General features: G+C 42.0%; 1 protein-coding gene across 1 annotated transcript; it reads left to right on the top strand.

Moving 5' to 3' along the window:
- The first annotated feature begins 1042 nt into the window (after positions 1-1042).
- Positions 1043-18216, top strand: DCTN6 (dynactin subunit 6). Its single transcript, XM_049866753.1, has 7 exons — positions 1043-1148; positions 4834-4898; positions 12175-12280; positions 13843-13931; positions 15810-15857; positions 16897-17039; positions 17694-18216. The coding sequence occupies exons 1-7, from the start codon at positions 1126-1128 to the stop codon at positions 17790-17792; spliced, it is 573 nt and encodes a 190-aa protein (XP_049722710.1). The 5' UTR covers positions 1043-1125; the 3' UTR covers positions 17793-18216.
- Positions 18217-21979: the final 3763 nt, after the last annotated feature.

Here is a 21979-nt window from a genome sequence, read left to right as displayed (position 1 = left end):
TGACACGCATGGGGTCACCATGAGTGGGAGTGGACTCAGCACAACTGGTTCGGTATTTTTTAGTACCACGGGCTTACTGTAGCGGATAAGGAAAAGAAACAACTGCAGAGATGGAGAATTAAAGTAGATTCTGGAGACGCGGAAATGCTTACATGGAAGCATGAGGCTTCGGAGGTAGGGCCAGCTAGGATGACTCTAGAGTATTTTGGCTTGAGCAGCTGGGTTAATCGAAGATTCCTTTAGCGAGGTGGAGAGCAAAGGACGAGTGGAAGGGGGAGGGGTGGCGAAAATCGAAAGTTCCGCTCGGAAGTTTTAGGTTCGATAAGACTTTGAGGCTTCCAAGTGAGGATGCCAAGTAGGCAATCGAATTATCAATCAGGTGTGAAGTTCGGAAAAGAGGACAGACCTAGAGAATCAGAGAATGCCAGCAGGTAGAGGGCACTTAAACTAGGGAAGGAATAGCTCATAAGGAATGAGAAAAGGACCGAGAGCACAGGAGGAGGAGGAATCCTAAAACATAGTGGCCGGAAAGCAGGCAGAAAAGGAGCATCCGGTGAGGTGGGAGGAACGCCTGCGGGGACGGTCACAGTATCAACTGCTGCTGTCAAGTGAGGTCATAATGAGGCGCGCTGGGTTAGACTAAACTGCTGTCTCAAGTCCGAGTCTACTGACTCCTAAACCAAAAAACCAAACCCAGTGCCGTCGAGTCGATTCCGACTCATAGCGACCCTATAGGGCAGAGTAGAACTGCCCCGTAGAGTTTCCAAGGAGCGCCTGGCGGATTCGAACTGCCGACCGTTTGGTTAGCAGCCGTAGCACTTAGCCACAGCGCCAAAATCAACTGGAGGACAGTCCCTAGGTCCCCGACACCAGGCAGCGCCGCCTAGGACAGCCGGGCGCATCCACGTACAGAACAGCCACAGGGAACCTGGAGCCACCCTCACCGCCCGCGACTCCGCCCCGCCGCATCGCCGGCCCCGCCCCGACTCCGCCCCCATCGACTCCGCCCCCATCGACTCCGCCCCTCTCCCTACCCCATCAGGCACCCCAATCGCGTGTAGAGATCATCGCTTTACCCAGGCGGTTGTGTCGATCTCGGCTCCAATTGGAGACCGAGGCGGTACCATGGCGGAGAAGACTCAAAAGAGGTAGGTTTATTGCTTGCGCTGAGCCTCTTCCCAGCTCTCCGCTGGGGTGGAACCTGTTCCTAGCCGCTCATGGCGGGCACTGAGACGGTGTCTTGTTCCGGGCGCTCGGTCTGACGGTACCTGAAGCCCAGACCTGACGTTCGCCGAGGGAGGAGGCGGGGCGCGGGGACTGGGGGAGCAAGCGGTGCCGGGAGGACGCCTTTTGTTCGCCGATTTACTCCCACCTCGTCGTCCCTCGCCCCGCAACACGCCTGCGCGGAAGGTGGGGTCGTCCGGGTGGGGCTGCGAGGGGAGGGTGACATCGCCCCCTTCCCGGGACCCGGACGGAGAGCGCACCTCCCATTTCCTGTTGCGCTGGGTGCGGCGGGATTCTGGGTTGGCTTTCGGAGGCACCCACGTTAGTGCTGGACGCACCCTGATGCCTTGCTGCCTGGAGTGGGCGGCGCGCGTGTCGGTGTAAAGGCTGTGACTGATCGCCCAGCAGCCGCTCCGCGGGAGAAGGATGTGACGGTCTGCTTCCTAAAGAGAACAGCCTCGGGAACCCTAAGGGGCAGCCCTCTGTCCTGTAGGGTCGCTCTGAGTGGGAATGGACAGGACAGCAGTGGGTTTGGGTTTCGTTTGGTTTGTCAAAAAAGAGGCCGCCGGGATTACACCTGTTCCAAATAGTATGCTGGACGTAAACATTCTCTTTTGTAAAAATGTGAGAACAGGCATTGTGGCTTCTCCAGCAGTCTTCATTAAACCCACTGCCGTCGAGTCGATTCCGACTCATAGCGACCCTATAAGACAGAGTAGAACTGCCCGATAGAGTTTCCAAGGAGCGCCTGGTGGATTCAAACTGCCGACCTCTTGGTTAGCAGCCGTAGCACTTAACCACTACACCACCAGGGTTTCCCAGTCTTCATTGCTGGGTACTATTCGTGGAAGGATGAGAGAAATGCTTAGTAAAACCATTTTCAGTAACAGCAATGTTGAGCACCCTCTACTGTTTTTGAAAAAGAAAACACATTGTTTCTGGTGACATGAATTAAAGATAAGGTTTTTCTCCTATTTAGGTAGGTAGTCTGTAGTCTATAAGTATGTCATATATACTAGAGATGAAGGTGCTGCTGATTTATCTTAATAATTAGCCTTCCCATCCCAGCCGCCTACACCCTTCCAACGCGGCACCACTCGGAAGGTGCAGTGCAGCCTACACGATGTTTGGACCACGTTTTAGTTGCTCTAGTAGTGAACGGATTATTTTCTGCTTCAGCCAGAAGAGTGCTGATTGTGACAGAAACACTACCTGGGACCTCTCTCTTGGGCATAAAACTTAAGGGGCACTTGTGTGTCATTCCGACCGTCATTTGCCCAGAACAAGTTAAATGTCAAGTAATACTCGTTTGTACAAAATCATAGGAAGGAGGATATGGGAATGGAAAATTGGAATGGGAAATACGGTCTAAAACAAGAGACATTTTATATAAACTAATTTATTACATATTTTAACTCACACAAACCCATTTTCAATGAAAAGAACCAGAGAAATAGCATTTACAAATGGTGGTACATTCAAGAACAGTATCCTTCAGTTATCTCAGGAAGAATATTCAGAATGATGCGACGATTGATGTCAGTGATGCCCCAGGAATGAACTTTACTTCAAGAAACGTCTAGTCTCTGAGGTTCATTTTCCTCATTTACAAAACGAGAGACTTGAACCAGGTGATTTTCTCCTTTGTTATCCTGCTCCATCTTACTAAAATTTTTCTTTCTTCTCCTACTCAGTTGTCGTTAGGTGCTATTGAATCGATTCTGACTCTTAGTGACCCTATGCACAACAGAACAAAACACTGCCCACTCCTGTGCCATCCTCACAATCGTTGCTATGCTTGAGCCCATTATTGCAGCCATTGTGTTAATCCATCTCCTTGAGGGTCTTCCTCTCTTTGCTGAGCCTTTACCCAGTATGATGCCCCTCTCTGGGGACATCCTGATAACATGTCCAAAGTATGTAAGACAAAGTCTTGACATCCTCGCTTCCAGGAGTATTCTGGCTGCCATTCTTCCAAGACAGGTTTGTTCGTTCTTCCGGCGGTCCATGCAATACTCAGTATTCTTCATCAGCACCATAATTCAAAGCATCAATTCTTCTTTGGTCTTCCTTATTCATTGTCCAGCTTTCACATACATAGGAGGTGATTGAAAACACCATGGCTTGAGTCAGGTGCACCTTAGTCCTCAAAGTGACATCTTAATGTTTTTTAATACTTTCCAGAGGTCTTTTGCAGCAGATTTGCCCAATGCAATACATTGTGTGATTTCTTGACTACTGCTTCCAAGGGTGTTGATTGTGGCTCCAAATAGAACGAAATCCTTGACAACTTAAATATTTTCTGTTTATCATGATGTAGCTGATTGGTCCAATTAAAAATAAGTAAGCATTTTCATACATGGATATTTACAGTTTTAATAATTTATTTAAAATGTAAAATTCATGACTTAGAAGATAGTTTCATGAGTTTTTTGTTTTTTAATCTTGTGGAGCTAGACTGGTTTCCCCTAAGAGTGGGGAACAAGCAAGGATGTCTCCTCTCACCACTCCAATTAACATCATACTGGAAGACTTAGCCAGAAAAATAACAGGCATACAGATTGGAAAAGAAGAAATAAAAAATGGCTGTATTCACAGATGACGTGATTATTTACATGGAATCAACAAACAAGCTAAGTGAACTAAGTGGATTTAACAAGGTTGCAGGATACAAAGTCACTACACAAAATTATTGTATTTCTGGATATTAGCAGTGGAGAACTAGAAATCGAAATCAGTTATAAAGAAAAAAATACCTGAAATGGTATTGTCATTATTTCGTAGAAGCTGAGAGTGGATTTGACACCATCAGCAATATCGTTGCTGTTGAGAAAAGTCTTTACTCAATGAGAACAAGTTACCTAATGACTATCGATTTTTCTTTCATGTTTTTCATGCCCACTTTTCCTTGAGCTACACCACAAACTTGCCTCCAAAGACGTGACTGTCATCTTCATGGGGAAGTCATTTTGTACAATTCCTCCTGTTAGCTCATGACCCAGCTAGGGGCAGCGTTTATCTAGATACAGCCCTGTCAAAAAGCAGAACATAAAAAATGATCATTTGATTTAGAAACTTTTAGAGTCTTTTGAACCGTTTGTATTATATAACACTCGATAAGCAGTTTTATAGTATGTATAGTGAAAGAATAAACTGGAACATTTGTAGATTTTTCATATCTGCATTAATTTCTAAATTAGTGTTACCTTGCTTGCTGTTAAATATTTTAAATATACTGTACATTCCTTCCCCGCTTTTTACAAAAATAGCGACACGCTATATCCTGTCCATTTCCTGTGCCTTGCTATTTTTAATTAACACAATAGCTTGGTGATCATTCCAAAATCTTTACATAAACGGATTATTAATTCTTTTTTATGACTATGTATTAGTCTATACTAGTTGCCCTTGAGTCAGTTCCAACTCATGGCAACCCCATGTGTGTCAGAGCAGAACTGTGCTCCATAGGGTTTTCAATGGCTGATTTTGGGGGGAGGCGATCACCAGGCCTTTCTTCCAAGGTGCCTCTGGATGGATTTGAGCCTCTAACCTTTCAGTTAGTAGTCGAGGGTGTTACCCATCATAAATGTCACCTTTCTCTTCCCACAGTGTGAAGATTGCTCCTGGAGCAGTTGTGTGCGTAGAAAGTGAAATCAAAGGAGATGTAACGATAGGTAAGAAAACAGTTTATTAGTGTTGTTTCTCAAGAATTGGTGTGGTTTAACTTATTGCAGTGCTTTCCAATTAGGTATTATCTTCTGTGTCTATTTCAATGATGTCCTAATTATATTGACAAAACAATGTATTTTCTCCATAACTTTTTAACATTTCTAAATGAATATAATGTGATGGAGCCTATATTTAATCTCCTGTCTGATACGCTAATGAGACAATATAACAAAGTCATCCATTTAGTCAAGAGTTACCTGTTGTGTGTCTGCTGTGTGCTGGGCACTGTGCTAGTGCTAGGGATACAGCAGTGAACACGGCAGAAAAAGGTACCGCCTTTGTGGAGCCTACATTCTATTGGACAGTCGTTAAGCGAGTGGACCACGGAGGCTGGCAGACCTGAGTTAGGATCCTTGTTTCTCACCTGCTGGGTTACCGTGGACTATTACTTAACCTCCTTAACCTTCCTTTCTCCCCCGTGTGTAATTGTATATATCAGGATCAGTTCAGCTCCATGTAGTGGTGGCTTAGCCATGCAGAGATGTCTTCTCTTACATAAAAATGTCTAGAAGTCAGCAGCTCAGGGCTGGCTGGTCAGTTGATTGTTCGCTGCGTCTTCTGAAGCTCCAGCCTTGCAGGCCAGGATGAGCTGGCTAGAGCACCGAGAGTCATCTTGGATGAGAAAGGGGAGGCAGAAGGGTGTACCTCCCAGTTAACTCGGCGCCCTTCAAACAACTTTCCTGAAAGTCCCTCACAACCCTTCTCTGTGTGTGTTGTGGCTGGGACGTGGTCTTCTGGGCACACTGCTGCCCCTAATGAAATCAAGGAAAAAGCAGAGACAGACTATCAATGGCAATGAGCAGTTTCCGTCACGTGAAAAACAGAAGTACCCACCTCCAAGGTTTGTTGGAGGATTCAATGTTTGTGAAAGTCATTGCCCAGTACCTAGCACGTAGTAAGCCTGCAATAAATGTTAGCTCTTAGCACATTAAATCTTATCATGGCAACCTTGCTAGAGGTCAAGTCCAACATTTAGATCAAATAAATGATTCAACATGTGTTCATGCTTATGTGAACATGATTAAGTCCCCGAAACTCACATTTTCCTCAGTTCTTTCACACATGTTTTCACTGGATGTGCTGCCTCTGCAGCTTTATAAACGTGAGCCCGTCCTTATCAGCAGCTAGGTATCACCTACATGCCACCAGAGTAGACCTTCCAGGGAGCCCGGTACACTTTCAGAGAGAAAATACGCCCCGTCCGCATCCTCAGTTTCTTTAATAGAAAAAACAACTGTAATGTGATTTTTTTTCCCTGGTAAGTCTGAGCCTCCAACCAATTTAGGCATCACGTCTTATAAAACCAGTGAAGGTTGGGCCAGGATTATGAAACGTTGTTAGGAATTCACCAGGTTGGATTTATTTACTTAGTTTACGTTGACAGAATCTCCACGTTTAGAAAATGACCCTGTTCCCTTGTTGTGCTGCGCTAACTCGTCATCTTTGGTATCACTTAAACTGCTCGCAGACGTTTTATGGGGAGAAATTATGTTTATCACAATGCTCCTCTGCATTGTTTTTGCTCTGATATTTATGATACCATCCTGATTCTTGGAATAACTGAATAATAGCACACAAGGTATTCTATAATTCTATAAATTCTAAAATAATGGAGTTAATGATGTAAGTTTTCCCTTGCATTTCTAGTTCTCCCTCATTTTAAAGAATAAGTATGCAGTATCTACTAAATGATAAAAAACCCACGCATTGCCGTCAAGTCAGTGCTGACTCATAGTGACCCTGTAGGACAGGGCAGAACTGCCCCATAAGGTTTCCAAGGAGCAGATGCTGGATTCGAACTGCCAACCTCTTGGTTAACAGCTGAACTCTTAACCATTGCGCAACCAGGGCTCCCTACTATATAATAGGTACGTAGACAGTATAGATATATCTACTTTACAGGCAGAAGTACACATACAGGTATACATGTATGTGTATGTGTGAGTGCAATTCAGATTTGAAATAAGTTCTGTTACCTACAGAAGCTGTTCTAGATGCCATGAAAACAAAGGATGGGCTGGCTACTGCTTGGGATCCAGGCGCTCACTTTCTCTCTCCCTCTGGCTTTCACTACTGGATGCCCCTGCCCCTTCCTTATACTTGTTCCCCTCCTACCTTCCCTAAGTGTGGAAGTTCTATAAGGAAGCGACGTGTTTACGACTGCTTTCTCCCTGATATCTCACCACTAACCCATAGCATGCAGCTCTGATGCTTCAAATATAAAATGCGAGTTCCACACAGGTTTTCAGTGATGGATTACAGCATAGAAAGTAATTTTTTTAAGTCTATAATGAATTGAGGTTTATTCCAGATTGGACCTAAGTTAATATTTGTTATATTTATTTTTTGACCCAGTTTTTTAAAACAAGAAAATTTGCTCTAATACTTTACAGAAACATCTCAATTTTAAAAATTAGGGGAAAGATTCAGAAGAGTGATATAATTACCCAGCATTCTCTTTTCCGGAATTCTTAGCTCATTTCCTTTTTGTGTACTTCTTACTTTTCATTATATATATATCCATATGGAGTTTTCCAGAATTGGTATTTAGATAATCATTTCTATCGTTGTTGTACTTGGTTTAAAACATCTTTAATCCCTTGACTATTGTTAATTGATTTTTCTTTAGAAATTTTAGCTCCTGGCATATATAAAGTTAAATCAAAGCAGAGAGTGGCAATAACTTATCTGATTAAAACTCACTCTCCCCAACATATTTTATTTTTCATTTTAGGGCTTTTGCTGTTTTTGTTTTCCCTTAAGTTCCTGGAATAATCAATTTAAATCTTCTTCTGTAGCGCTTCGGATGTGGGGATCTGGTTACTTAGGAAGTTCTGTTTTCTGGGTTAAGTAGCAATACGCTTAAGTGTAGTTTAACTGATAGCTCTTCGGGATGTTACGTGTAGCTTTCCATCCCCTAGTTGTTCATATTTTTATCAGTTTATTCCTTTCAGAAATATTTAGGAGAGAAATTGTTTTTTCCTTTGCTGTCTTTCAGTGTAGCAGAACTTGAAGCCCAATCTTCCATTTTCCTAGAATGCCAGGTATTTGGTTTAGGGGAGAAGCTGGTCAGTCAGAAGCTTTGAAGTGTCCTTTTCTTAGCCAGGAACCCCAGGACTTGAGGCTCTGCTGGAGTCTGACGTCCCCCAGGCCCCCAGTAGAGACCTCTCAGAAAGAAACCATGCAAAAACTAACAGCTCAGTCATTAATCATAATCTGAGTAAATAAGGTTTCGTAGTATCGAGCCTGTTTTTAATTAGGCTATCTTGATTCATGGGCCATGAATAATGTCTGTAAATCTTTCTTTTGAAAGCTGAAGAGCATCTCAGGAAGGCACCTCTAAGCGCAGTCCCATGGCCCCGTGATAAGATAAAAGAAAGGCAGACTCTTGGTTTAGGACGGGGCTTGCTTGGGACGCCATAATGTGAGGGGAGAGCTGGGCCCCGTGAAAAAACTTTGTGATGGAAGCACTTTGTCCCACTTATTCTGTCTTTCCATTAGAGTTTTTAATACAGAGCCCAAGCCTCCCTTTTCTTGTAGAGCTCTTTTTCAGTAAGGCTAAACAGTGGCTTTGGCTTGAGGTATTCATGGTATATAGAAGCAGCTCTTACAGGTACTTCAGCTTACAGGTAAGGAAATTGTTTTAATTTTCCAAAGAGAGCTTGTGGCTTTTTGAATTATTTATTGACACGTGAAAACGTACACAAAGATTGCTTTCTGTGGCAAAGATAGATAGGAAAAGCACCCTTTACCAAATGAGGGAAATTGAAATTTAACGCAAGGAATGTCTTTCTGGCTGCATTGCACCAAGGCCAGCGAACCATTTAGAAAAATAATTCATGAGCCAGTAAGGCAGCCCCAACCCCAGGCACATTTATCCAAACAAGGAGATAAGCCAAATAGGGTTTCAGTACATTTGGTAAGAAAATATACAAACTACTCTGCCAGAAAGAGCTCCAAGAAGGTTCATAACAGGTTTAAAAAAAAAAACTCTCCATGATGACAGATTGTTATTTTTAAAGTGCTTTAACCTCAAGACCCTTAAATTTGGTCTGAATTCAGAGCCAATCTAGGCAAAAGTGTTTATTGCTTACAGAAAAGCTTCACGGTCAGCACCTGCGATTTGGAGTAGTGTTCCAACGGCCGGGCCTCCTGCTGCCCGACCTCCAGCAGAAAACCGTGGCAGAGACAAAGCTGAGTTACATGAATCACCCACCTCAGTCTGAACATTGGTTTAAAAGTTCACCAAATCGAAATCTTAGCAGTCACTTATCTTGAAGTACATATGCTAACCTCTCTATTCTGTGCCCCCAAAAAGACCTACGAGAGGCTTAGGGAACTATTACTGCCTGTGACATTTGCTGTTACTTCACAACTCAAAGTTGATAACCAAAAAAAACCAAACCCGTTGCTATGGAGTCAATTCTGACTCATAGTGACCCTATACGCCAGAGTAGAACTGCCCTATAGGGTTTCCAAGGAGCGGCTAATGGATTTGAACTGCCGACCTTTTAGTTAGCAGTGGTAGCTTGCTATAGCTCTTAACCACTGCCCACCAGGGCTCCTCAAAGTTGTTGGTTGTACCTTTTAAGTTGTTTTGTCCTTGAAACGCCAGGGTCTGTAGTTTGGCAGTGCTGCCACCAGGTGGAGATGGTGTCTTGGTCACAGGTCTAGACTAAGCTGCTGGTGTGTTTTACCTCCTAGGACAAGGGCCTCAGATTTAAAACCGTGAGCTTTCCAGTTATTAAATAACTTATTAATGATGATAGGGGTTTGCGCTCTACTACTAACCTAAGGAAACCCTGGTGGCGCAGTGGTTAAGAGCTACGCCAGCTAACCAAAAGGTCAGCAGTTTGAATCCACCTGGTGCTCCTTGGAAACTGTGGGGCAGTTATACTCTGTCCTATAGGGTCACTACGAACTGGAATCGACTCAATGGCAATGGCTTTACTAACCTAAAGGTTGGTGGTTCGAACCCACCCAGTGGCACCATGAAAGAAAGGCCTAGCAATGTGTTTCTGTAAAGGTTACAGCCAAGAAAACCCTATGGAGCAGTTCTACTCCATAACACATGGGATCACCATGAGTCAGAATCAACTTGATGGCAACAGGCTTATTAATAATGATAAAAATATAATAACAATAATAAAACACCTGGCTGAAACACTGCTACTACTACCCATTGCTGTCCAGTCAATTCTGACTCATAGCGACCCTACAGGACAGAGTGGAACTGCCCCATAGGGTTTCCGAGGAGTGCCTGTGGATTCGAACTGCTAGCCTTTTGGTTAGCGGCCATAGCTCTTAACTACTGTGCCACCAGGGTTAAAACACAGCAGGCATTATTTTTAAATATTGTGCAAGAAGACATGAGATTTAAGGTTGTTTTAATTTTTAAAATGTGTGTTTATTTGAATGTTTTAGTTTTCTATAACAAACACGTATTATATAAATTTTGAAAGGGGAAATGGAATTATGAACTGTTTCCAAAGTTACACTTTAGAGGAACTTTTGAAGAAATCCATCGATCCCAGCGATACTCTTGTTAACCCATCCTCAAGTAACTTCTTACATGTCCTTGCTTGTCAAAAGCATTGGCTCAAGGATGAGGACAGTATCTGGTGCCTGCGGCTACTTACCCAGCAGTGGCAAAGGGTCTCCTCTCTATCTCAGATACCATCTCTTCCTCCTGTCTCAGAATTTTGAAGCTCGTTATCAGAAATACCTTAATCTCCTTACTGCCCTACAAGAAGGTTGGGAATTTTCTCCCCTGATTACAAGCAGGTATTACCCTGATACCTGAGTAGAGGAGTATAACAGTCCCTTTTCTTCTGTTTTTCAGACAGAATGAGTGGTTTTGTATATTACAATAAAGTTATTCGTTAGCTCTTAATAAGTATGCAATATATAGATTATCGAATAACAATTTGTACAATTGAATGCTGAATTTCATGGACAATGTCATCTTCCTAACCCCCTTCCCACCTTCCCCCGACACTTTTGCCCACCCTCCCTTATTCCAGAGTCAGTTACCTCCTCTTCACTGTTTACCAATAAAAATAGCCTTGGTGCTGGGGGGGAACAGAGGGGTTGGAAAGAGAGGCTACAAGGAGGATATGTTTTCTTGTCAGTGGTTTCGTGATTGAAAAAACGCTAGGCCTGGTGGGTAACTAAAATAGGGGGAGGGAGTGTGTTACCATTCCAGGTATGTGTCCTGATTTGGGGGTGCTGTGCCTCTGCCTCACTGCCCTGACCCAGCGTTGGTGTGGTAAGACTTCTTCCTGCTCCCTTAGTTTGGAGATGAGGCATTGCCTCAGGCCTCCCTATGTGAGTGTTAGATTCCACTGATCACATGTGGCTCCTCCCACTGCCTCGCTTTAACCTTTTCAACCTTGAACTGGTTAAAATCATATCCTAGACCAGACAACAAAAGCTCTGCCTGCTTCCAGCGGGTAGGCTTATAATAGGGAGATTAACAAAGTGCAAAGCTAAAGTTAGGTGCCATATTTTCTGGCTCCCATCCTGCCCTGATTTTCTCCTAATCACTTCATAAAAAGGCTCAGCCTGTGGCATATTGAACAAGAAAGCACCACATTACAAGCAAAGATTGTTACCTTTATGAAGGAAACCCAACCCAGTGCCGTCGAGTCGATTCTATGAAGGAAAGGAAGGGAATTGTTATTGCGAGCTACATGGCCGATACTGCGTCTACAGACATTGTCTCATCTAACCCTTACAACAGTCCTGCACAACTGCTGTTGTCAGCACCCCCATTTCACAGCTGAGATGACAGAGGCTTCAAAATGGAGATGAGCCAGAGTTTTCTGGCTCCGCAGCCTCTGCTGCTTCCACTCCCCTTGGCTTGAGATTTGGTACTAATTGGAGCCCTGGTGTCATAGTGGTTAATAGCTACAGCTGCTAACCAAAAGGTCGGCTACTAAACAAAAGGTCAGCAGTTCAAATCAGCTGCTCCATGCCTCTGTGGGGCAGTTCTACTCTGTCCTATAGGGCCGCTATGAGTCAGAATCGACTTGACAGCAGTGGGTTTTTTCGAAATTATAACAACCGAGGAGGTAACATTTGTAAGGTGCCTAGCGTGGTCCCTGGCACATGTTTAGAAAATGTTCTTCCCAACAGCCTCACCCACCCTCAATCACCTCTCACCTTCATTTTGGAAACATAGCCTTTACAAATAATTTCTTTTCATGATATTTTTAACAGGACCCAGGACAGTGATCCACCCTAAAGCACGGATCATTGCAGAAGCCGGGCCGATAGTGATTGGTGAAGGGAACCTAATAGAAGAACAGGCCCTTATCATAAATGCGTGAGTAAGACTCCTCAGATACTCTGAACTAAGTACCACAGATAATGTTTTTGTTAATGTCAGCTATCTAGAAGAACTTTTTATAGCCGATATCTGGAAGGCCCATGATTTTTAGTGCTAGAGAAACACTAAGGATCTTTTTCAAAATAAGTGATCAGTGAATGAGGAAACCAAACACCAGAGAGACTTGTCCAGGGTGAGATGGCTTATTGGTGGCCACCTAGACTCTCTAAATCTTGGTCTCGTAATTTTTCCCTTACGCGTCACTGCCGCATCCATTCATTAATCACTCATTTACTGAGTACTTCCAACGCCCAAGTGCTGTGCTGGCCACGTTGCAGAGTGCTTTTTGGTTGAGTCTCTTGGTCTTGGTTGAAATGTTATTGCCCATGTCCAGACCCATGAACTGAATGCTACTATATATTTTCATGTGTTTTACAAGACTAATACCCAGATTTATATTGTAAAAATTTGGGATCCTGGAGATAATTTTTAAACTTTTAAAGATAAATCAACAAAATATTAGAACATGTACATGATCTTAATGAACTAGGCTGTAATAGCTATGAAAATTTCATAAGCATTTGTAAGGCTTTCTAGATAAAAATTGGGCAAGAAATTCAAGCTTACACCTAATTTATAGCAACAATGTATGGAATTTGTAAGAAGGGCCTTAGAAGAATATTTAACTATGATAAAGAGATTGGTTTGTCTTAATGCTTACTCAGAATCAGCGAGTTTCTTACTATATTAAGCAGTTTCTTTTTAAAATATATCTGGTACCTTTAGTGTGAGCTAGCTAACAGCTATAATTCTGCCGTAACTCGGCTGTCAGAGATGAACCACCATCTTAAAATAGCTTCCTCCTCTTAGACCACAAACTTTTTATGTTCTGAAAACTTCAACTGTAACTACCTAATTGCTACTAGTTGCCATCAAGTCGATCCTGACTCCTGGAGACTCCGTGTGTGCAGAGTGGTGCTGCTCGCTAGAGCTTCCAAGGCGGCAACCTTTCGGAAGCAGATTATCAGGTCTCCCCTCTGAGGTGCCTCTGCTGCCTTTGAATCGCCACCCTTGCAGCCAGCAGTCGAGTGCTTAACCGTTTGCGCCACCCAGGGACTCCTCAGCTACCCAACAGCATAAAATAATTTTTTTGTGTCAATATCTGTTTTCGTTCTACAACTTTGAATCAGAATTAAGGATGGGAATGTTTTCAGTTTGGGCTGATTTTGATTTCAGTTTAACAGGCTAAAAGTCATAGCCAGCACCTTTTTTACATTGTCCTGGAGAAGGCTCTCTGGACTTTGAATCTAAAAAGTAAACGAAAAAGACTGTCCTTCTTCACACTCCTTTGACTTCCCTGCATTTCATTAACTCTTTTTAAACTCAGAATTGAGTCTTCTTCAGCATAGAGAATAAAGGATTCATTTGGATTAAGAAATAATTTACATAGTTATATATTTTAAGATAAAATTTCTGGAGAATTACCCAAATTCTAAAGTGGAAAGAGAATGGCTTATCGTGTTACTGACTTTTTGAGAATTTGTCTCTTTTTTTTACAGTCACCCCGATAATATCACCCCTGACGCTGAAGACACAGAACCCAAACCAATGATCATTGGCACCAATAATGTGTTTGAAGTTGGCTGTTGTATCCTTTATGTTAAGATAAATCCTTCCCAGCTGTCTGTCAGTTACAGCTCTCCCCGTATAGAAAGTGTCATAATTTCTCTCTCTAAATAATTACCTTTTTAGGACTAGACAATCCAGGTCTTTGAAAAGACTTGTTTACAATATTAAAAAAAAAAAACAAAAAACCCTTCTGTTCCAGTGAATAACCCAGTAGAGTAAATGAAGAATGGCATTTTCAGACACACACACACACACCTTTAGCTCAGTGATTTGAAGGTACCATCTTGCTATTGCTGATAAGACAACTCATTGGCAGGTACCAATGGCTGAGCAGCAGTAGACACAGAAAGAGAGTAATCTTGGCCTCCTTCCTGATGGCAGAACCGTGGCTTTGTCAGCTTGCTTCCTGTACAGTCTTAGGTAGACAGTGAGTTGTCTGATACAAGGAAGTGGCAGGTGGGATGGAATGAAAAGGCTGCATTCTTTGTTTTTCCTCCCAGAGTCCTTTGTACTTTAGGAAGACAGTAAAATCCTTTCATGGTGTCATTAAAGCATCAGTTTATAATAGAAAAATTTTGGAGAAAAAAATCTAAATGTTCAACGATAGCAAAATATTTAAATAAATTAAGCTATAAGCATAAAATGGACCACCAGGATCGCTAAGCAGTCATTAAAAATTATGTTTTTAAAAGTTTTTAATGGCATGGAAAAATGCTTGCAAATTTAAGCAAACTGAATAAAATAAGCTGTAAAACTTTTATTTTCATACAGGTTGGTTTCTAGTTATATAAAAACAAAAACCAAACCCACTGCCATTGAGTCGATTCTGACCCATAGCAACCCAGGGCAGAGTAGAACTGCCCCATAGAGTTTCCAGGGAGTGCCTGGTGGATTCAAACTGCCACCTTTTTGATTAGCAGCCATAGCCCTTAACCTCTACACCACCAGAGTTTCCAGTTATATTTAGGAAAATATATATATATGTATTCATATATACATAAATATATATTTTTAACTTTAAAGCTATATCAAATCGTTGGTAGTGTTATCTTTAAGTAATTGGGTGAGCGATAGTTTTAATTTTCTCAAAACAATTGTGGAAATGTGTTACTCCTATAGAATTGGAGTATGTTGTTGTCAGGTGCCACTGAGTTGGTTCTGACTCACAGCAATCCTGTATACAACTGAGCCAAACACTGCCTGCTCCCGCGCCGTCCGCACAATCGTTGCCTGGTTTGAGGCCATTGTTGCAGCCACTGTGTCAGTTTCAGGTCTTCCTCCTTTTTTGCTGACCCTCTTCTCACCGAGCATGATGCCCTCCTCCAGGGACTTGTCCCTTCTGATAACATGTCCAAAGTACATGAGATGAAGTCTTGCTGTCCTCACTTCTAAGCAGCGTTCTGGCTGTAGTTCTTCCGAGACGGATTTGTTCGCTCTCCCGGCAGTCCATGGTAGATTCAGCTTTCTCCGCCAGCACCATAATTCCCATGCACCGGTTCTTCTTCAGTCTTCAGTATTTGCTTTCTCATGCACGTGAGGCGATTGGAAATACCATGGTTTGGGTCAAGAGCACCTTAGTCTTCAAAGTGACATCTTTGCTTTTTAACATTTTAAAGAAGTCTTGCAGCAGATTTGCCCAATCCAATAGACCATTTGATTCTTGACTGCTTGCAAGGTACTCATTTCTTTAAAAAACAATAAGTTATTTATTCACTCTCAGAGAAGTTTTTGTTTAAAGATTAAAACTTTGCTTTCAGTTTGTTGAGAGCGAAGAGTTCTGGCAAGGGCAAGCCTGCACACCCTTTCCCGCCCCCCTGCCCCCGACCCAGTGCTGTATAAGGATATACTGTGTTAGTAGGGGGAAGATTTACAGTATTTACTTAACTCTGGCTTACAGATTCTCAAGCCATGAAAATGGGAGATAATAATGTTATCGAATCAAAAGGTAAATTATGCTCAGAGTTTCATTGTGACACGTAATTATCTCCTTTCCCTTTGTGGGGTCCTGGGACAACAGCTATGTAAAAATCTGTGGCAAGGTGGGATGCTTGGAAGGTGTGGTTAGAAGGGGATTAAGGTAGCTGTGAGACTCATTCTTTGCCTGATTGATTCTTCATCTAGTTATGTGGTTATCTGGTCATGTGGTTAATACATTAAGAGACCAGCTGTGTACATTTAAATCAAGACTGGATGAAACCATAAAGAAGAAGGTTCCTGCTAAATACTAGTGTCTGTGATAGTTTCGTTAGTTAGCGTTATCATAGTGTTAAAGAAGAGTCAGCTTCTCTGGCAGCTTGCTTTCTTCACTGTCAGGATTCCTTTACCCTAGCCAATGAGAAACCAGTGTAAGCTACTTATCATAAATGGGGCCAGGCAGAGGGTCATGGAATGTCACCACCGCCGCTGGGGAGCAGTGCCAGGCACTCTGTCCTACGAGGGTCCGGACAGGCCCTGAACGACAGTATTTCTTTCATGCAGAATAGTGACTTACCTTCCTGGAGCCTGATTGGCATGAAAGTGCTGCTTTTTTTAAAATAATAAAACTAGACTTTTTGTTAACCTACTTAATGGTTTTTATTTTTACTTGGATTTCCGATTATTATCATTGTCTTTTTTTTTTTCATTATATGCTTACTATGAGTCAAATCTGTGCTCACTCCTTACATTTATTATCTCGTTTATTCCTTGCAGCAAACTGAGAAGTAGGATGATCTCTCCCTTTTATAGATAAACTCGAGCTCAGAATTTACAGGAACTTCCCCAAGGTCACACAGCTAGTTAGCTGCAGAGCTCTGTTCCGAGTGCGTCTAACTATAGCTCGTGCTGACTACCTCAGCGCTCTACAGATGCTCAGCTGAAGTATTTTCTTTCTTTCTTTTTTACGCCCGTTTGCATTTTTATACCTAAATCATCTTAGGAAAAAACCAGCATTCTAATCACTTGATTTCTGAAATGGCAATTCTGTCTGTATATTTTGCGTGCAGCGTACGTGGGCAGAAACGTCGTATTGACGAGCGGCTGTATCATTGGCGCCTGTTGCAGCCTGAATACTTTTGAGGTCATCCCTGAGAATACTGTGATCTACGGTGCAGGCTGCCTTCGGCGAGTGCAGACTGAGCGACCACAGGTACCAGACCCTCTCTTTAAAAAGAGTTCTTCTAGGGCTGCCGGTTGTCCTAAAATAGCACGTAATTGTTTTAAGAGGGGCAGTAAGTCCACAATTTTGAAACGCTAACAATTAAAATAAAGCATCAGTGAAACAGCCCTAACATTGGGATATATTTGCAGTGGAATTACGAAGTCATAGTGTCTAAGGAAGGGGCCTAGAAACCCGTATTTTTCACAAGTGCCCCAAATGAGTTTTACAGTCAGAGAAACTCAAGCGATGCTAGTATATGACCAGTGACAATCAGCTGAGGGTATTGCAGCTGTGTGGCTGGGTCGGTAACGTGGGAAGCGATGTACTTGGTTATTTTACTTACGTGGTCTTGTTTTTAGGGACCACGGTGAAATCTAGGAAGGCAAGGTTGAAAGGTTGAAAACCGATTTCTATATACAATCAGTGTCCATATTACACGTTATTTTTATGTATAAAATCGTATGACTTTTTCTAATTACCAAACTAATACATGTTTATTGTAAAAATAAAAACAAATAAAGCAGGTAAGCAAAAATATGTGAAAATCTCCTATAGTTCCATGACCTAGAAATAAGCATTTCTACCTAGTACTCTTGGCTTTGCTTCCTGCTAGTTAATTTCCTAACTGTCCTACTTTTTTAGCCCCAGACACTACAGCTGGATTTCCTGATGAAAATCTTGCCAAACTACCACCACTTAAAGAAGACAACGAAAGGAAGCTCAACTCCAGTTAAGAACTAAAAACAACGTGTGACACCAAGATAACGTTTCATCTCTGACCACAGTCTTCTGAAAGCCCATAGTGTCTATCAGTCTTAGCAGCTCACAGGATAATACGCATTGACTTTATTTTCTAAGATTGAGCTAGAGGGGAAAGTAATGTATTTTCATTGTAACTGTCCTTTATAATTTATATAAAATGTATTATTTTCCTATATTGTTGCATCTGCTCCTTTTCTGATAATTTACAGATTTATTTTTCTTTTGTCGTACAAAATGTTGACCACAAATTTTTGTTATGTAAAAGACTGCCCATGATAAGTAAGGACATATTGTTATGTATTTATATTCCAACCTATTCTAAACTAAATAAAAGTGCTGATGACAGGACTTTTAGCGAGCAAACTTTAATCAGTTTTTCTACTTGCATTAATTTTCCTAAAATAGCTGTCTTAATTTTTATTATGTACTAGCTGTAATAAAACTAATGTGTTTACCTCTTGTGGATTTGGAGGTGTTTAAAACTTCTGGTGAAATATCAGCAGCTATCGAATTTGTTTGGACTTTGTTTCATTTCCAGGAAAACATTATTTTTCTTTTTGGTAAAGTAAAAGTAATCAGGGAAAGACATATTCAGTACATTAGATATTCCAAAAGAATGATGTCTGACTAACATGACAAGTAAATGACCTTCAATTGAGTGATATTCCTGGGTTTCGGATGGCAATGAAAAGAAAAGGGATTTTAATATATTCAGAAATATATGAAATTAGTTTTGGCATACTTAATTAGGCGCCGTTGTGTCAGTTCCGACTCATAGCAACCCCATGTACAGCAGAGTGAAACACTGCCTGGTCCTGCACCATCCTCATAATCGTTACTATGTTTGAGCCCATCGTTGCAGCCACTGTGTCAGTCCATCTCACTGAGAGTCTTCCCATTTTTTGCTGACCCTCTATTTTTTTTTCTACTTTACCAAACATGATGACTTTTTCCAGGGACTGGTCCCTCCTGATAACATGTCCGAAATACGTGAGATGAAGTCTTGCCATCCTCGCTTCTAAGGAGCATTCTGGCTGTACTTCTTCCAAGACAGATTTGTTTGTTCTTCTGGCAGTCCTTGGTACATTCAATACTTTTTGCCAATGTCATAATTCAAAGGCATCAAAAAAGCCTTCTGTATGGATTACACCTCAACATAAAACAAAAATCCACACAACTAGACCAATAAGCAACATCGTGATATACAGAGAAAAGATTAAAGTTGTTAAGGATTTCATTTTATATGGATCTACAATCAATGCCCATGGAAGCAGCAGTCAAGAAATCAAACGACATGTTGCATTGGGCAAATCTGCTGGGTCAGGAATCTGGAAGTGGCTTAGCTGGTGGTTCTGGCTCGGTGCTTCTTGTGAGGTGGCAGTGAGCAGCTGGCCAGAGCCGCAGTCATCTGAAGACCAGGCTATAGCATCTGCTTCCCAGATGACCACCTCACATGGCCGTTGGCAGGAGGCCGCAGCCTCCCCACGTGAGCCTTTCCACAGGACAGCCTGAGTGTCCACAGGATGGTGGCTGGCTTTCCCTAAAATTAGTGCTCCAAGAAACAGAGGTAATAGGCCACAGTGCTTTTTATGACCTAGTCTCTAGAGTTGCACAGTCAAGTCCTCTTCATTCATTTGTTAGAAAGGAGCCACTTAAGTCCATCCCACACTCAAGGGGAGGGGAACTGGTCTCCACCTTTTAAAGGGAGGCACATCTAAGAATTCATGTTTATATTTTAAAACCACCACCAGATACACAATCCGTGTATAGCTGGGTTCCTCCACTGTTGGCATGTCCTAGGGGGTCTCCCCACTCTGTACAGGAGATGGCTTTGGGAAGGACTGCTGTTTATTAATTGGTGTGACGTGTGACATTATCAAATGTCTTCATTTTATAACCTGTAAACTTCTTAGAAATTTAGATTCTTTGTCCCTAAACATAACATAAATTTTATTAAGCATCAGTTTAACTTGTCTAGGTTTAATAGTACTTATTATTGATGAAAACCTTGGTAGATAGATAGATGTTGTCTAGCCAGCTCCAGCTCCTGACGATTTTATGTACAGGAGAATGAAATGTTGCCTGGTCCTGCATCATCCTCACTGTCACGGGTGTGTTTGAGTCTATCCTTGCAGCGAGTGTGACAATCTCACCAAGGATCTCCCTTGCTGGCCCTCTACTTCGCCAAATATGATGTCCACCTCCAGTGATTGACCCCTCCTGACGACGTGTCCAAAGCAAGTGAGTTGGACAACATTCTGTTGTGATGTGTAGGGTTTTCATTGGCTAATTTTCAGAAGTACATTGACAGGTCTTTCTTCCTAATGTGTCTTAGTCTGGAAGCTCTGCTGAAATCTGTCCACCATGGGTGACCCTGCTGGTATTTGATAATACTGGTGGCATAGCTTCTAGCACCACAGTAACACACAAGCCACCACAATATGACAAACACAAGGTGGTGAAAACCTTGAAGGATAAGAATATTGAAAATAATACAAGAACCATTCTAAAATATGTATTTTAGTAAAGTCACTAACATTTTTTAAACTGCATTTTTAAAACAGTTGTATAGAGCTTACTACATACTACCCAAACCTACTGCCATAGAGTCAATTCTGACTCATAGTGATCCTGTAGGACAGAGTAGAACGGCCTCGCAGGATTTCCAATGCTATAATCTCTACGAAAGCAGACAGCCATGTCTTTCTCCTGCGGAGCAGCTGGTGGGTTTGGACCACCAGCCTTTCAGTTAGCAGCCAAGCACTTTAACCACTGTGCCACCAGGGCTCCTTACTATGTACTTGTTAGATACTGTCGAGTTGATTCTGACTCATAGCGACCCTACGTACAACAGAACGGAACACTGCCCAGTCCTGCGCCATCCTCACAATTGTTACGCTTGAGCCCATTGCTGCAGATGTGTAAAATACAGTTAGGCACAGCGAGGTTAAGTAACTTGTTCAAGGTCACTCAGCTAGCTAAGTGGCATTTTGGCTCCAGAGTTCATGATCTTGACCACTATGCTATACTGTCTTTTCGGAACACTTGTTAAACCTTTTAAGATAGAGGCTGTATAATTCAATGGGCCTCCTAAAAGAATTAGGAACTGATGGGAATTTACCTTTCTTAAAGCTCTTAATCTGCATGAGATAAAACAATAGGAAAATTTTCAAAAGAATTGTTTAGTCTTCCCACTGAATTCATTAAGAATTACCCATGAGATAATCTTTAAACCTTAAACCAAAAATACTCCCTGAAGTCCTTAAAACCAAACCAAACAATAAAAATAAAAAATTAGTAAAAAAAAAAAATGTCTGCCTGGAGCATTACGCTCTTTTAAGAATTATCTATATGGGATCAAAGTGACAACAGCAACTAGAAAGATTAGAATGGAACCTTAGGGGGCAATGAATTTATGTTAATGAGGGAAGAACAACTCAGAAAAGGAGGGTGGGAATGGTTACACAACTTGAATAAGGTAATCAGTGTCACTACCTGGTATATGTAGACACTGTTGAATTGGCGTATGTTTTGCTGTGCATGTTCTCAACAACAGCAACAAAATAAATGAAATTATATTAAAAAAAAAAAATTACCCAAAGAAGTAGCCTTTGAGGTTCCAGGTCATTCCGTCCAAAACTAAACTGGGTCTGTTTATTATTATTAATTGTGGTAAGTTGTATGTGTGTGCTTTAAGTTGTTATTAAAAAGTATTACGTTTTAGGCACTTAGGGGGTATGAGGAAACACTTCTCCCTCCATGCCCGTGCCCCACTGTTGGGGCCCTGGTCGTACAGTGATAGTGTTTGGCTGCTAAGCAAAAGGTCGACAGTTCAGATCCACCAGGCGCTCCTTGGAAACCTTATGGGCAGTTCTACTTTGTCTTATAGGGTCATTATGAGTTGGAATCGACTGGAAGGTAACTGGTTTTTTTTTACCCCGCTGTTATCATTTCAGTGGCCAATTCTTAGCATGCAATCCAACCATTAATAAGGGTAAATGACCCTCAGATACATTAACCTCAAAGCTTTACAATCCCCACTGTAAACCGCTGCGTGTTATCACAAGAGGACACCAATAAACAGGATAGATTTTTCCCTTTTGGCTAACAAATGGGTGCTCTTGAAAAGTTTTATTATCCTTAGGAATCTGACCTATATTAAAGGC

This window comes from Elephas maximus, chromosome 22 (genome assembly GCF_024166365.1).
Source record: "Elephas maximus indicus isolate mEleMax1 chromosome 22, mEleMax1 primary haplotype, whole genome shotgun sequence".
Lineage (NCBI taxonomy): Eukaryota > Metazoa > Chordata > Mammalia > Proboscidea > Elephantidae > Elephas > Elephas maximus.
The sequence above is the reverse complement of the archived record's forward strand: the minus strand, read 5'-3'. Positions and strand labels throughout refer to the sequence as shown.